This window comes from Hyperoodon ampullatus (genome assembly GCF_949752795.1).
Source record: "Hyperoodon ampullatus genome assembly, chromosome: 7".
Lineage (NCBI taxonomy): Eukaryota > Metazoa > Chordata > Mammalia > Artiodactyla > Ziphiidae > Hyperoodon > Hyperoodon ampullatus.
The window spans coordinates 13,745,565-13,760,889 of NC_136920.1; the positions used below are offsets into that span (position 1 = coordinate 13,745,565).

Genomic DNA, 15,325 nt, shown 5'->3' on the forward strand with positions numbered 1-15,325 from the left:
AGTCCAGGCTAACCCTGGGACTCTTCAAAGCCCTATCCTGTGACAATCACAAGGCTTTTCTCCGCCCCGTCGGTGACGGAAAACTCGTGACTCAAACCTGAGCGCCGGGCGGGCACACAGAAGCCAGGGGCGGAGCTACAAGTCCAGATCGCGAGGAAGCCCCCGACGGGCGGCGCGTGCGCAGTGTCTCGCTATGGGACCTCCTTCCCGCCGCTGAGACTAGGAAGCGGGACGCCAAATCTGTCCCCGCGCAGCCGCCGCCGCCGGGCGCCGAACGGGGCGGCCGCCCTCCCCGAGGCGCGCCTGCGCACGTTCCCACGCACGCTCCGGCGTACGGCGGCGGCCAGGGGTCGCGAGCCGGTGGAGGACCCGCGCGTGGAGGATCCCGGAGAGTCAGCGCTTCTTCCCTCCCTCCCCTATTCCCCTCCCCGCTCCCTCCCCCCCCAAAGAATGTTCCGCTACGAGGTGAGTTGTTGCGACCGGAAGTAACCCCTCCCTCCCTCCCGCACTCCCCCCTCTTTCTCCCTCACCCCCCGCGCGTCTGTCCAACGCTCCTGGGGGGAGGGGGCGGGTGGCGGGACCCGCGGGACCGAGCGGAGTGCGTCGGGTCTGGCGTCGCGGGTTTAATCCGAGGGCTGTGAGCTGGCTTCGGGGGGGCGGGACTGTCCTATCAGTTGCCACCGAGGAGAACTGACCTCTGTTTTGGGGTGGGGAGGGCCCCTTAACCAGACCATCCCCCACCTCCGGAGGAGTGAGGAGTAGAGAGCGTTGCACCCACACTTGGTGGCTCTTGAGCAAGCGTCACCCGAGAAAGCCCAGAGACGCGTTTCCCGCCCTGGACCCGGAACCATCTCCCCTCCAATTACTTATACACACCCCCTTACAAACCGGCGACCGTCAGGGTCCCGGGGGCATGGACTCGCCCTTTGACTGGGGCCAAAGACCGTTTACTAAAGAGGACTCCGAATTGGGAAGGGGCGTGTCCAGCAGAAGTTCCTTCTGGGCGAGTGGAGGGGGACGTGGGTTTGGTGACGGTCCGGGTATGTAGCAACAGTCGAGAGTTCTGACAGTGTCACTGGTTCGCTGTATGACCTTTAGCGACTCCTAATCATTGGACAGGGTTTCTGGATTCGTAGAACCAAAGGGTTGGTTTAGATGACCCCTAAGAGTCTTTCCCATGTAAAAAGCAGTGATTTGGTTAAGTAGATCTTTGTGATTTGGGAGTGCTTCTGGAAGTTGCCTGTGATGGGGAGGCAGTTGCATGCTTGCTTTGTGTAAGTTTGTGAGACTTAAGATGGGTAGGATGGCCCTTTGACCTAACCTTTCATTTGGGAACAGCCTGGCTAAGAGGTAGCCAGTCAGGGTGTATCAGAAATGTGACTCCACAGAGAGTGTGGAATTCCGATCCTGAGTCTTTGAAAACTGGGGACACATAGACTTGGTATTTGATAGGAATGGTTCAAGATCAAACTGCCTTTATGTAAACATGGAGAGAGATGATGAGATGCAGTAGGCAAAGTTCCCAAAAGAAAAGAAAACTTGGAAAATAAATCAGTTGAAAACTGAAATGGGGGTGGGGGGTATGTTTAAGATAGAACACACCTAAGTTGTTAAACTGATGATATCTAGCATTGTTTAACAATACCCAATGTTTGCCTAAATCTTTGCCTCATTTGATCCTCACAACAACTTTCTGAGGTAGGTGGTATTGTCCCTGCATTACCACTTAAGAGATTGTGGCTTAGAGGCTAACACAGCCTGAGACAAAATAGGTGCTCAGGAGGTATTGAATGAATTAATCAGAAAGGATGTGACTTGCCCAAGTTGGTATCACTTGTAAGAGTAGAGACACAACTTAAACCTGTCACATCACAGCTTTTCAAGAGTTCACTTAATTGTGATTGAACACTTAGCTTTCTCCTTTATCACCAGAGTTTGGGCCTGTAGGAAAACAGAAGGGGAAAAGGAAAATGAAGAGAAAGCTTTAAAAGGGAATAATAAAATAGTTGAAAAGGTGACAAGAATATGGGGAAGATGAGAATTTCGTTGAAAAATATAGGTAGAACTCAAACAAAATAATAAAGTTTTAATTTTCAGTTGTCATTATTGTAACCAGTGATGGAAAGGAAGTTGGCAGGCCTCATTTCTTGGTTGCATGAGGAAATGCTGTTATTAGATTCTTGATAAATAGAGAAATGGAAGTTTGGGGGAAGAGGTTAAATAAGGAATAGGAACGAGAAGTTGAAAGAAAAGGTACTGAAGTCTTCCAGTGTCAGGGAAATTGGGGGATAGAAAAAATGCCATCTGCACAAAAAGTCATAATGAAGCTATTGTGTTGATCGGGAAGATAAAAACATTTTTTTAGAATGAGGTTGTGAACTTCATGAATAGCTGATCTCTTTTTTTAGTCTTTGGAGGATTGTCCTCTGGATGAAGATGAAGATGCATTTCAGGGCCTGGGAGAGGAAGATGAAGAGATTGATCAATTCAATGATGATACATTTGGGTCAGGTGCAGTTGGTAAGTGATGTCTTTCTTTTATAATGTCATCTTGGTCTCTTGCTGTTTTCAAATGCTCTCTTTTATAAGTACTTTTGTCTACGTAGGCGTAACCTCATTCACAAAGTTGGCAAACTGTTCTGTTCTTCACTCCAAGCATCTACCCTCCTCCTCTGGGCTTCTTTTTGCCTCACTTATAAAACCAAGTGTTTTCTAAGCCCTGTCCCTTCCAGCTTTATGATCTATGGCTCTAAGTTGACACTATAAGGAATTCAAATGATGAGAGAAGTGGACATTTTACAAAGGTTTAAGATAATCCTAGAAGAAGGAAATTTTTATTTGTGGAACATGGAACTTAAGGAAAACTAGTGGACTAGGAGAAAACTCAGATTCAGATGTATATGTTTTAAAATTCAGTTGATTAATAATATATTGCATGACCCTGCTATTACCCTATAGTATATTCAATAAATAAAGTTTTTTATTCCAAGAATTTTGGTGATAGAAAGTCTTCATAAGTTAGAAAAGTGTTGTGCACAGATGAAATTTTCTCATCCTTGGGTATAGATAAATATTCGTGGTGTTGGAAGTGGTTAAAAAATTAAAGAGCCAAACTAAACTAGAGGCCACAGTTATAATTACTGAGATGAAAGGTTTAGGGAGCAAACTTACATAATAAAGTTTGAGAGCTAGAGATCCTGGAACAAGTATACTAATAAGTTAAAATTAAACTGTACTTTGGAAAGATGAATAGGTAAGGGAAGTCCCTGGCAGTCCAGTGGTTAGGACTCTTCAGTCTCACTGCCAAGGGCCCGGGTTCATCCCTGGTCGGGGAACTAAGATCCCGCATAACCCGTGAAGCCAAAAAAAAAAAAGAATAGGTAAGGCCAGAAACTATAAAACTCTTAGAGGAAACATAGGCAGAACACTCTATGACATACATCACAGCAAGATCCTTTTTGACCCGTCTCCTAGAGAAATGGAAATAAAAACAAAAATAAACAAATGGGACTTAATGAAACTTAAAAGTTTTGCACAGCAAAGGAAACCATAAACAAGACAAAAAGACAACCCTCAGAATGGGAGAAAATATTTGCAAATGAAGCAACTGACAAAGGATTAATCTCCAAAATATACAAGCAGCTCACGCAGCTCAATAGCAAAAAACAAACAACCCAATCCCAAAAATGGGCAGAAGACCTAAACAGACATTTCTCCAAAGAAGACATACAGATTGCCAAGAAACACATGAAAGGATGTTCAACAGCACTAATCATTAGAGAAATGCAAATCAAAACTACAGTGAGGTATCACCTCACACTGGTCAGAATGGCCATCATCAAAAAATCTACCAATAAATGCTGGAGAGGGTGTGGAGAAAAGGGAACCCTCTTACACTGTTGGTGGGAATGTGAATTGGTACAGCCACTATGGAGAACAGTATGGAGGTTCCTTTAAAAACTAAAAATAGAACTACCATATGACCCAGCAATCCCACTACTGGGCATATACTCTGAGAAAACCATAATTCAAAAAGAGTTATGTACCACAGTGTTCATTGCAGCACTATTTACAGTAGCCAGGACATGGAAGCAACCTAAGTGTCCATTGACAGATGAATGGATAAAGAAGATGTGGTGCAGATATACAATGGAATATTACTCAGCCATAAAAAGAAATGAAATTGAGTTATTTGTAGTGAGGTGGATGGACCTAGAGACTCATACAGAGTGAAGTAAGTCAGAAGGAGAAAAACAAATATCATATGCTAACACATATATATGGAATCTAAAAAAAATAATAATGGTTCTAAAGAACCTAGGGGCAGGACAAGAATAAAAACACAGACGTAGAGAATGGACTTGACACGGGGAAGGGAAGTTGGGATGAAGTGAGAGAGTGGCATGGACATATATACACTACCAAATGTAAAACCGATGGCTAGTGGGAAGCAGCCACATAGCACAGGGAGATCAGCTTGGTGCTTTGTATCCACCTAGAGGGCTGGGATAGGGAGGGTTGGAGAGACATGCAAGAGGGAGGAGATACGGGAATATATGTTTATGTATAGCTGATTCACTTTGTTATACAGCAGAAACTAACATATCATTGTAAAGCAATTATACTCCAATAAAGATGTTAAAAAAACCCCAAAACATTGTATAGAGGTAACATTTTAACCACAATTCTGTCAGTATTGTGGGTTTTTGTTTTAGTATTGTTTTAAAATCATTTCTGTAATTGTTTTAAAATATTATCTCATAGTTTTAATTTTGTCCATTCCATTTCAATAAGATTTGACAAACACATTTGGAAAAAAAAAAAGATGAATAGGTAAGAGTCTATGCAACTCTCTTTGCTTTGACTGTTGGTGTTGAAAAGCAGCAGTGACCACATTTGTGTTGGGATGTGTGAATATGTGGGATTTCAGATATTCAAGTTAAGTAATAAGAGGAAATTTATCAGTAGTGGGTAACCCCAAAATGTTCAATATCAAAAACAAGTAAGAGGTCTTAAAAATGTTGTATTAGGACTTCCCTGGTGGCACAGGGGTTAAGAATCCACCTGCCAATGCAGGGGACATGGGATCAATCCCTAATCCCTGGTCGCGGGAGATCCCATATGCCAGTGAGCACCTAAGCCCGTGCGCCACAACTACTGAGCCTGCGCTCTAGAGCCCGCGCACCACAGCTACTCAAGCTCGCCCGCCTAGAGCCCGTGCTCCGCAACAAGAGAAGCCACCACAGTGAGAAGCCCGCGCACCGCAACAAAGAGTAACCCCTGCTCGCCACAACTAGAGGAAGCCTGTGTGCAGCAACAAAGACCCAACGCAGCCAAAAATAAAATAAAATAGTTGTACTGGTTACTGGTTTTGCACTGACCTAAACAGCTTAAGTTTATTTAAGCTTAGACTGAGTTGAATGAACTGGCAAAAATGAAAGAGTATACTATTTTCAATCAGGGTTTACAGAATTCCTTGGAGAGCTAAAACTGCTGCTGTTGGAAGCAGCAAGAGGAGCATTTAAGGTAGAAGCTAGGCTTATTACAGAAGGGAACCGAAGACCTTTTGGATTACAGCCATAGTTTAGGGGATGAGATTGTCCAAAAGGATGACATGATCTCAGATGCTGTTCTCTATCCATGGAGATCACAGGGAAAGGGACATAGAATAGAATGATGAAAGCAGGGAACTGATGTGAATTGCAAATTATATTTGAAACTTTAGTAAAAACCTATAGAATACAATAGAAGCTACAAACAGTGTGTGCTTGTTTCTGGAACTCTTTTTCTCTTAAAATATTGTACTGAATGTTACCATTTTTTAGCAAATTCATCTGTGTTAAAATGAAATTTATTAAAATGAAGTATGTTGAGGTTAGCCAGCATAGTAAATGTCCTCAGTTTCTAACCTGGACAGAAGAGGAATAGTTTTGCCTTCTCATTGACTTCCAGAGTGCTAGACAGTCTTTTTTTCTGAGTTTCTATGTTTCTCACAAGATGAGGAAAGTATTGCCTTAAAAGAATTTTAGAGTGTGCAGAACTGCATTTTATGTGATGGAAAATGAAAAAGCCACTAGGGTTACACAGTAAAAGAACAGGTGATAAAAAGTAAAGGCAGTGTAGTAGCATATGGTTAGCCCATTTTGTACCCTGAGGCACAAGGATGATTAAGGACTTCCTGGTCAACAAAGTTTATAATGGAGAAAAGATTTCCCAGTGTGAGCCCTTTCCATTGAGAGTATAATATACTTGAATTGTGAAGTTAAAACCTTAGTTCCTCATCTTGATATAAATACTATACGGGTTTATAAAAAGAAAATTGCTTTCTAAGTCGACCTGTGACTTGTTTAATATACTTCTAAAGGTAGATATACAGCTGGTGTAGAGAATTTAAACCAGGAGGTAAAATGTCAGACCTATGACATACATTTTGGTTGGTTGGTTTTTAACTCAAGGAGTGAGTATCTTGAGTAGTACTTGTTAGTACAGTAGTTATTTTAAGTCACTGGCTACAGATGCTCTGATGTCACCTTTCCTTAAGAAACTAGTCACTGTCTTCTGCATGGAAAAATGTTTGCATCATCTTTGAGCAGTAAATGGGCCACAGTAATCTCAACTCGTTCTCTAAAAGTAAATGCTTACACTTACAAGGTGCTTGTTATATGCTAGGGACTGTTCTAAGTGTTTCATGTATATTGTTAATCCTCATAGCAACCTTGCAAGGTAGGTACTATTATTATCCTCATGTTAACAAATGAAGAAGGAAAATGCCAGAGATGTTAAGTAACTATAAATACAATCAATGTAAGCTACCAGTTATGTTTTAACAGTCTTTGGGGGATCTTTGGGAATCTCCTGCCTCCACATGGAAGGGCTCCCCATTCTTTCTACTTCCTTTTTATTGATAGCTGCTAAAATCTTTAGGGACTGAGATTGCTCTAAAATTAAATCACCTCTACTTCCTGTTCATTTTGTTTTTATTCAGAAACAAATATCCCTGAGACAGACTTGAGGGGAATTACCACAACAAGCATACATTTATAAAAGCAGCCAGGAATTCAGTAACCCACATCAGGGTATAGGTTAATTAGTTGAAGGAAAACAGTTGTCTCTTTCCCTTCGTTTCTGTTATTTTTTTCCCGTACCCTTTATCATTTTGACCAATGTGGGTTGAGGTCAAGCATTGGCATATCTAAGTATGTTTTCAGGTCATTTGAAAAAGATACAGAGTGAAGTATCCTTTTATACTAAGGACGTGTGATCTCTGACATTACTGTTTCAGATGATTTTTCGCAAGAGCAAGAAATATATAAAATGAACATGATGGTGTTCTGTGGCATAGGTTTCTTTGCTTACATGTTTGAAAAAGTAACAATTCACAACAGAGCCTTTCTCACAGAATATGGCTACTTAACCAGCATTTTTTAAATTAATTATTAAGGACAAATTGATTATCATCTTTGGTGGGATGTAGTAAAGTTAGTAAATAGGATTATGAGAAGTGAATGAAAGCAATGCAAATTAGAACTCTTTTGCATTAGAATCAATCTTAACAAATCAGTTTCTTAAATTTGGGAAATAAATGTTTAAAAAAATCCCTTAATTCAGGATTATAGACTCCCTTTTTTTTTTTTTTCTGGCATTGTTGAGTCAGTAAAATTGCAAAAAGCAGTTAGTCCCTCAAAACATGCTTAGCTTACTCTTCCTTAGCAAAGATGATACAAATATTAATATCACAATTGATTTTTAATTACACTGTTCTTTAAGCATATTTTTTAAATAGCTGATAATTTAAATTAGTGCTGTGATTTTCATCTAAAGTAGCTTTTCCCCTTTACCACAAGTAGTGCATTCACATCTATCACAGTGCTCAAAGACTAGACAGTGGTTCTGATCATACAAGTTATAAATTTGGGAGTCCCACTTACCTCGTTTTTTTGTTTGTTTGTTTTTTGGCTGCGGCATGCGGGATCTTAGTTTCCTGACCAGGGACTGAACCTGTGACCCCTGCATTGGGAGCATGGAGTCTTAACCACTGGACTGCCAGGGAAATCCCTTACCTTGTTTTTTTTTTTTTTGGATCACTAGTGTTATATGATACATTGTTAAGTAATAAAAGTAGCAATTTTAAATGTTTATAATCTGACCCTGAAAGGGACTTAGGCTACTTAAATTTGTTATACATCTGAAGCTAATGTAATGTTGTACGTCAACTATACTTCAATAAATAAATTAAAAATTGCAAATAATCCAAATTTCCATCAGTAAGGGATAAGTTCAATTACTTTATTAGTAGAGTAGAATCTTATATAGGTATGAAAAAGAATGAGATGATATTATCAGTAGTTATGTGTTCCCACTTTAAAAAATTTAACATTCCTGAAGAATTATGGGGAACTTTCACTTTCTGAGTTACATATTTGTGTAATGTTTAAATTTTTTTAACAAACATGTATTTTAACAAGTTGCATATGAGCCCCTCAGAAAGTCTAAATCTTTTTTTAAGTGGCTACCATTAATTACACCCTTAGTATATACCAGGCACTTTTTTTTTTTCTTTTTTTCTTGTCGTGGTGCTCCCACTTCTTCCTTCTCCTTTCTTTAAATGAGGTATATAGAAAAATTATATGGGGAGGATTGTCATTAAGGACACTTTTTCAGAATTCTGTGTTTTTATGTTAGTAATTACCTGTTATCTCTCTGTTTTGAATTTTGCAGGACATACAAAACAAAACTAAAATAAGAATAAAAATATATAACATTTACAAAAGAATACATGGGGTTTTGGTGGGTTAGGAAGTAGTGCATGTTCAGATGAGGTGAAGGTAGAATTAAAATGAAAAGATTATTTAGGGAAAGCTTCAGTGAGGAGGGAAAGCTATCTGAATTTGAATGCTGAAAGGAGCAAAGTAGTAGAGCTTTTATGATGGAGCCAGAAGGGCATGATGAGCGATGAGGTCGAGGAGCACTGGAATGAGAGAAGTGAAGGAAGTAAGGTCTGGTTCTAGAGAAGCCGATAGAAGGTTCTGAAGATTTTCATCTGTGCTATAGCTGGACTCAAAAACAAGGCTGTGTCAGCATAAAAAACAACAACAACAACAAAATAACCTAGTGCCAGTGCTACAGATTATATAGTAGTATGTAGAAATAGACAGTTAAAGCAGAAGAGGACCGACGCTGGTCCAAGTCACCCACACCTTTCCTGTGGCATACTTGTAGTAGCCTCCTACCAGGCCTCCACGCTTCCAGTAGTGTTGCCCCTTTCTCTGCAAATCTGTTTTCAACACAGCAGCCAGAGTGATTCTTTCAAAAAGTCAAGCCACATCCAAACCTCCAGCAGCCCCCATTTCAGAGTGGCTCTAAAGGCCCTCTAGGAGCTCTCCCACTTTGACCTCATTTTTCTTCTCCTCTTCACCCCTGTTCATTCCAATCCAAGCACAGTCCTTGCTGCTTCTCAAAATCGTCAGTCTCTCATCTTAAGGCCGTTTTACTGACTGTCCCTCTGCCTGAGACACTCTTCTCCTAGATATCCCCATGGCTAACTTATTCTTGATATTTTGCTCAAATGTTACCTTCTCAATGAGACATACCTCTGACCATCCTATTTAAAGTTTTCAATTTGCTTCTCTTCCACCGTATTCCTGTAGCATATCATCTTCTAATACAGTATCTAATTTACTTATTTGTTATGTTCATTATCTATTATCTGTCTCTTCCCTGCTTAAAAAGCCACAGAAGGGCAGGGATCCTTGTCTATTTTGTACACCAATGTACCCCATGCACCTAAAACAATGTCTGTCACATAATAGATGCTCAAAAAATACTAACTGAATGACACGAATGGATTTAAAAGCTTGTAAAGAAGATGACAGTTACCTAAAAGAAAGTTGTACGCTAGCGCGAGTTTTTGCCTGAAATGTCACAGAATCTCAAACCAGCAGGTTGTACTATATCACCAACTTAGAAATTGGTTTCAGAATATAGTTTGCACATCGTTGCTAATGTATTAAGCTATTACTCTAAAAGTTTGAGTTTATTCCTGATAGGATGTTAGTTGTTCTCAATAGTGCAAAGCCCACTTTAAATGTGCCCCTTAGTTTAAACCTTATTTCATGTCTCTAGGTGGATAACAGAAGAATTTTATAAAACTTTTTTATTCCAATATGAGCTCTGTTTCTTTTTTATGATTTCCTTATAGATGATGATTGGCAGGAAGCACATGAGCGCCTGGCTGAGTTGGAAGAGAAGCTACCTGTGGCGGTTAATGAACAAACAGGCAACGGAGAAAGGGATGAGATGGACTTGTTAGGTGATCATGAGGAGAATCTGGCAGAAAGGCTCAGTAAGATGGTGATTGAAAATGAACTAGAAGATCCAGCTATCATGAGGGCAGTACAGACCAGGCCAGTGTTGCAAGTAAGTTACTGTGATCTGAGAGCAATAGCAGATTGATAATTAAAGCAAAGTATTGGGCTTGACTATTTTATTCCATCTACTATACTGAGAGAATTACATGTGCTATAGAAATTTGGTAGTATAATTCCTGATGATAGCAATTCTAGAGGGGAAGTTGGGAAATAAGGTATATTCTAGAACACTGTAGTTTCTATTCTCAAGCAGTTGAGGCTCTTTGGGAGCTTTGCTCACCGAAAGCTGGTAAGTTGCCCAGCGAGCCCGCACTCTTCTAGACTTTGTGTGTTTGTTTTCCTTTTTTGTTAGCCCCGACCAGGAAGTCTCAATTCCAGCATCTGGGATGGATCTGAAGTTCTGAGGCGAATCCGAGGACCACTGCTTGCTCAGGTACTAAACGTTTTCTCGTTATATAAAGATCCTAATACCGAAAAGCTGGCTCCTGTTGTTATCCTTTCCTTACTGGAACAATGTATGGATGTATATCCTTTGCCAGTCTTACGTTGATTATGTCATCCAGCACCCATAGCTGGACCTGTTGATTGTACCCTCCCCCAGACTCTCTGGTAATGCTCACTTGACTGTGCTTTCTTTGAAATGGTTGAAAGGGAGCCATTGGAACTCAAATTTGACAGCTTATGATTTGAATTACTTAAAGTCATCTTTAGGCAAAACTATAGGGACAGAGAACAGATCAGTGTTTGCCAGTGGTTGGGGGTGGTAGGAGAGGTTGACTACAAAGGAACAATACAAAGGAAGTTTGGGGAGTAATAAAACTTATGTGTCTTGATTTTGGTGTTAGATCCAGGACTCTCTGCATTTATCAAAATTTAGTGCTATACACTAAAGAGGGTAACATTTTTACTGGATGTGAAATAAAACTAAATAAAAAATTTTAAAGTAATTTCTCAAGATATCTGGCATCTGTAAAGGTTATTAAAATATTTCAAGGTAGCTAATTTTTTTAACACTACTTCCTCAATTAGGAAATGCCTACAGTGTCTGTGTTAGAATATGCCTTGCCTCAGAGGCCCCCACAGGGCCCAGAAGATGATCGGGACGTTTCTGAGCGTGCATTACCAAGGCGGTCAACTTCTCCTATCATTGGGAGTCCTCCTGTTAGAGCTGTCCCCATAGGCACCCCACCTAAGCAGACGGCTGTACCCAGCTTCAACCAACAGGTACCTCTCATTAACAGGCACTCAGCCCAGGATATTGGGAATCTGGGCAAAATTATTTGGGAAGTTGGTGATGCTGGGAGGAGGGTGGAAGTTTGGGGTAGGCGTTAGATTAAAAAGAAAAGTAGCCAATAGAGGAAAAGTTAGTACAAATAAGAGACACATTCCCCAATGCCCATTGCTGGTGCTACTACTGTTGCTGCTGCCTTTTAATTGGGGGAGAAAAAGGGTAGTTAACCACATTTAGTGTAAATGTCCTTTTTAAAATGTTTTGCTGGCTGCCCAAAACATTGGCAGAGAGGTAACTGAAAGCTGGGGGGAGTGGGAACACACAGCATTGTCCACATCCCTTTTTACCTTTAAGATATCCCTGCTTTCCCTAGAGCCTGTGCAGTCCTGTTCCATAGACTTTCCTCCACCTGAAACCAGCAGCTGAAAAGGAAGGCCAATTTGGAAGGTATGGGGGGAGGGTGGTATTGGTATGGCCTAGTTAGGCTCAATATCCTATGAAATGGTGGAGTCACAATGTACACGAAAGAGCTGAGCATGGCGGCCATATCATAGGGACTTCAGAATAGGACTTAGTTAATCCTCCAGCTTTCTTATCATTCCATCTCCCTCACTGCTACCAAAATATATCCTCTTGGAGAGAATTTGCAAGTCAGAATATCTGCTGGTACCTCCCTCAGATAGCATGGAAGGGTGGGGATAACTGGAGAATTAGCTAAATCTTCCTCAGTTAAAAGTGGCACATTGCTTGATATTTGTGAGAGGGAGTGACCAAAGGTTCTGTGTGTGGACCAAAGCCATAGCAATTTGCTTAGAAGTAGGGCTTTGCATTGAGTTCTGTGTCTCTGCCGGTACTCGAGGGGAGGAAGAGTAGGTAGAGGAAGAACTGACGTCACTGAGTGTAGTTGTATATATGTTTGTCCTGATAGATTCTGTGTCCGAAGCCTGTCCATGTTCGACCCCCGATGCCACCACGCTATCCTGCTCCCTACGGTGAGAGGATGTCTCCAAACCAGCTCTGCAGTGTCCCGGTATGTCACTTTACAATCTAATGAAAATATTTTCTGATCCCTGCCTGGTATGTAGACATCTCCTAAATCTTAACATGTTTCTTATAATCTCCATACTTGAATTTCTGGATCTGATAGTCCCCGGGTCCGAAGACATAGTTAGTTCCTCATATTCAGCTATTTCTTACCTCGACTCTTTTCTGATCTTAAAAATCTAAACTTGACGTGATCTGCTTTCTTGCTATTACAGTCCCTTATTCTACTTCTTTCTCTTTCATGTTATGTGATCATAGTGCTTTGTAACTTCTAGCATTACTCTCTTTCATATTCCTTCAGTGGACAGCTCAGCTCTACAATTTGAGAGCTTTTCTATCTAAGTTAATTCTGTATTTCTGTTGAGTTCCCCTGTTATTTACCTGTTTTCATGGTATAAATACAATTTTTTTTTTTTTTTAGAACTCTTCCCTACTGGGTCACCCTTTCCCTCCTAGTGTTCCTCCTGTTCTCAGCCCCCTCCAGAGAGCACAGCTTCTTGGAGGAGCACAGGTAAGCCTAGGGTTAGCTCAGCCCTTAAAGAGCTTTCTCACTTTCCTAAGGTTCACTAGCTGATATCCCCCTTTTTTGTTGTTAATCAGTCACTGCCGCCTCTTATTTTTTCCTTTACTTTCTCAAAGTTACTGATGGAAGCAGTATTCACTTTTCTGTGGATAAAAGTAAGGGGACTTGCTGATCAACTGAATCTAAGATCTTGTCCCTCTTGTAGCTACAGCCTGGACGGATGTCTCCCAGCCAGTTTGCACGGGTCCCTGGATTTGTTGGTAGTCCACTTGCTGCCATGAATCCCAAGTTGCTGCAAGGGCGAGTTGGGCAGATGCTTCCCCCAGCACCAGGCTTCCGTGCCTTCTTTAGTGCTCCAGCCCCCGCTACACCGTCTCCTCCTCAGCAGCACCCTCCTGGCCCAGGGCCTCACCTGCAAAACCTACGGTACACTAAAAACAAATGCCTCCATTTATCCATTGTCATCTAAGTCTCTTGATCATTGACGTTTAGTAATGTAACATAGAAGTCTGTTGATATTTGCAAGTGATACATTTTGAGATGTTATTTGATCCTCAAGTTGCCAAACACAGAAATGTTTGACAGTCTCCAGGCTTTCTTATGAATCACATTTCCCTCCAGTCACATGCTTCCTGTGTACATTTGCACATTACTAATCACCTTTTTTATTTCTCCTGAAGTTTCTTATGTCTCACTTATTTTACAAACACACACATACTTACATATGCACTAAGTGTTTGTCATTTAACAAGAATTATCATATACTAAGGAACAGAGAGGAAGTTCCCTGGCGGTCCAATGGTTAGGATTCGGTGCTTTCACTGCGATGACCTGGGTTCAGTGCCTGGTCGGGGAACTAAGATCCTGCATGCTGCACGGCTCAGCCAAAAAAAACCCCAAAAGGGAACAGAGATATAGATGTTGAGTTGTCAGCTAATCTCAGTGCTAGCTAGTTGCTTGCTTCCACTGTGATTTTATAACAAGAGGGGTTTAAGTTCCTGCTTCAGTGAAATTGTGTTTTATTATATATCGTATTGTATCAGTTAGGATTCTCCAGAGCAGCAGAACCAGTAGGATATAGATAAGTAAAGAAGAGATTTACTGTAAGGAATTGGCTTGCATGATTGTGGGGCTGGCAAGTCCAAAATTCATAGGGCAGGCCAGCAGCCTGGACATTTTGGTAGGAGTTGAGGTTGCAACCTTGAGTCTGAATTTATAGGGCAGGTGGGAAGGCTGGAAATTCAGTCAGGACATCCGTGTTCTAGTCTTGAGGCAAAATTCCTTACCTGGGAAACATGTTTTCCTTTCAACTGATTGGGCAAGACCCAACCACGTTATCGAGGGCCATCTCTTTTTTTCTTCAGGTCAACTAATTGTAAATGATAATCGCATCTACAAAATACCTTCACAGCAACATCTAGATGAGTGATTGTCCAAACAACTGGCTACCTTAGCCAAGTTGGTATAAAATTAACTATCACACATATATGTTTCAATGTCATTCCCAAATACTTGAAACTAAGTACATTAAATCTATTAGAGACTTCTCTTTAACAGGAGCAAAAAGAAAAAGAATTAAACTGCTTTACTGCTGATTCATTCTAATTTTATGATTGTCCTCTTAGGAGGTGAGAATTGGCTTTTGTGGAAGACATAAAAATACAGTGGTGTCTTCCTTCTGAAAGATCTTAGAATAGACTTTAGCATTCCCTTGGGTGAACCTGTATGAAGTTATCCTGTACTGACCATATTGTTAAAAACTTCAAGTCATCAGGATGACAGAATTGCACATCTTTTCCCATTTTGCTTAGATCACAGGCCCCAATGTTTAGACCAGACACAACGCACCTTCATCCACAGCACCGTCGACTCTTGCATCAGAGACAGCAACAGAATAGAAAGTAAGTACTTATCCTACTCCTTTGTGGTTTCTTAATTTAGCTTTCATTCTTGACTGATTTAGTTTACTTTTTAAGTAAATCTAATCAGTATTGCACTTATTGTAACTGGTTAAGTCAGATCATATATGCTGTTATTTTATGTTTTCAATGCACAGATTCTTTTTTTTTGAATTTTTGAATTTTACTTATTTTTTATACAGCAGGCTCTTACTAGGTATATATTTTATACATATTAGTGTGTATATGTCAATCCCAATCT

The 15,325-nt window shown here is 40.7% G+C and overlaps 1 protein-coding gene across 1 annotated transcript in view; it reads left to right on the forward strand.

Moving 5' to 3' along the window:
• Positions 1-450: 450 nt before the first annotated feature.
• Positions 451-15,325, forward strand: part of PATL1 (PAT1 homolog 1, processing body mRNA decay factor) — a gene marked incomplete at both ends in the record, with an annotated part of 35,002 nt that continues 20,127 nt past the window's right edge. Inside the window, 9 exons of the mRNA XM_079707929.1 lie at positions 451-465; positions 2,409-2,520; positions 10,199-10,416; positions 10,720-10,800; positions 11,397-11,591; positions 12,527-12,628; positions 13,064-13,153; positions 13,371-13,591; positions 14,977-15,066. Coding sequence (XP_079564055.1) covers positions 451-465; positions 2,409-2,520; positions 10,199-10,416; positions 10,720-10,800; positions 11,397-11,591; positions 12,527-12,628; positions 13,064-13,153; positions 13,371-13,591; positions 14,977-15,066 — 1,124 coding nt within the window. The remainder of the gene's footprint in view (positions 466-2,408; positions 2,521-10,198; positions 10,417-10,719; positions 10,801-11,396; positions 11,592-12,526; positions 12,629-13,063; positions 13,154-13,370; positions 13,592-14,976; positions 15,067-15,325) is intronic.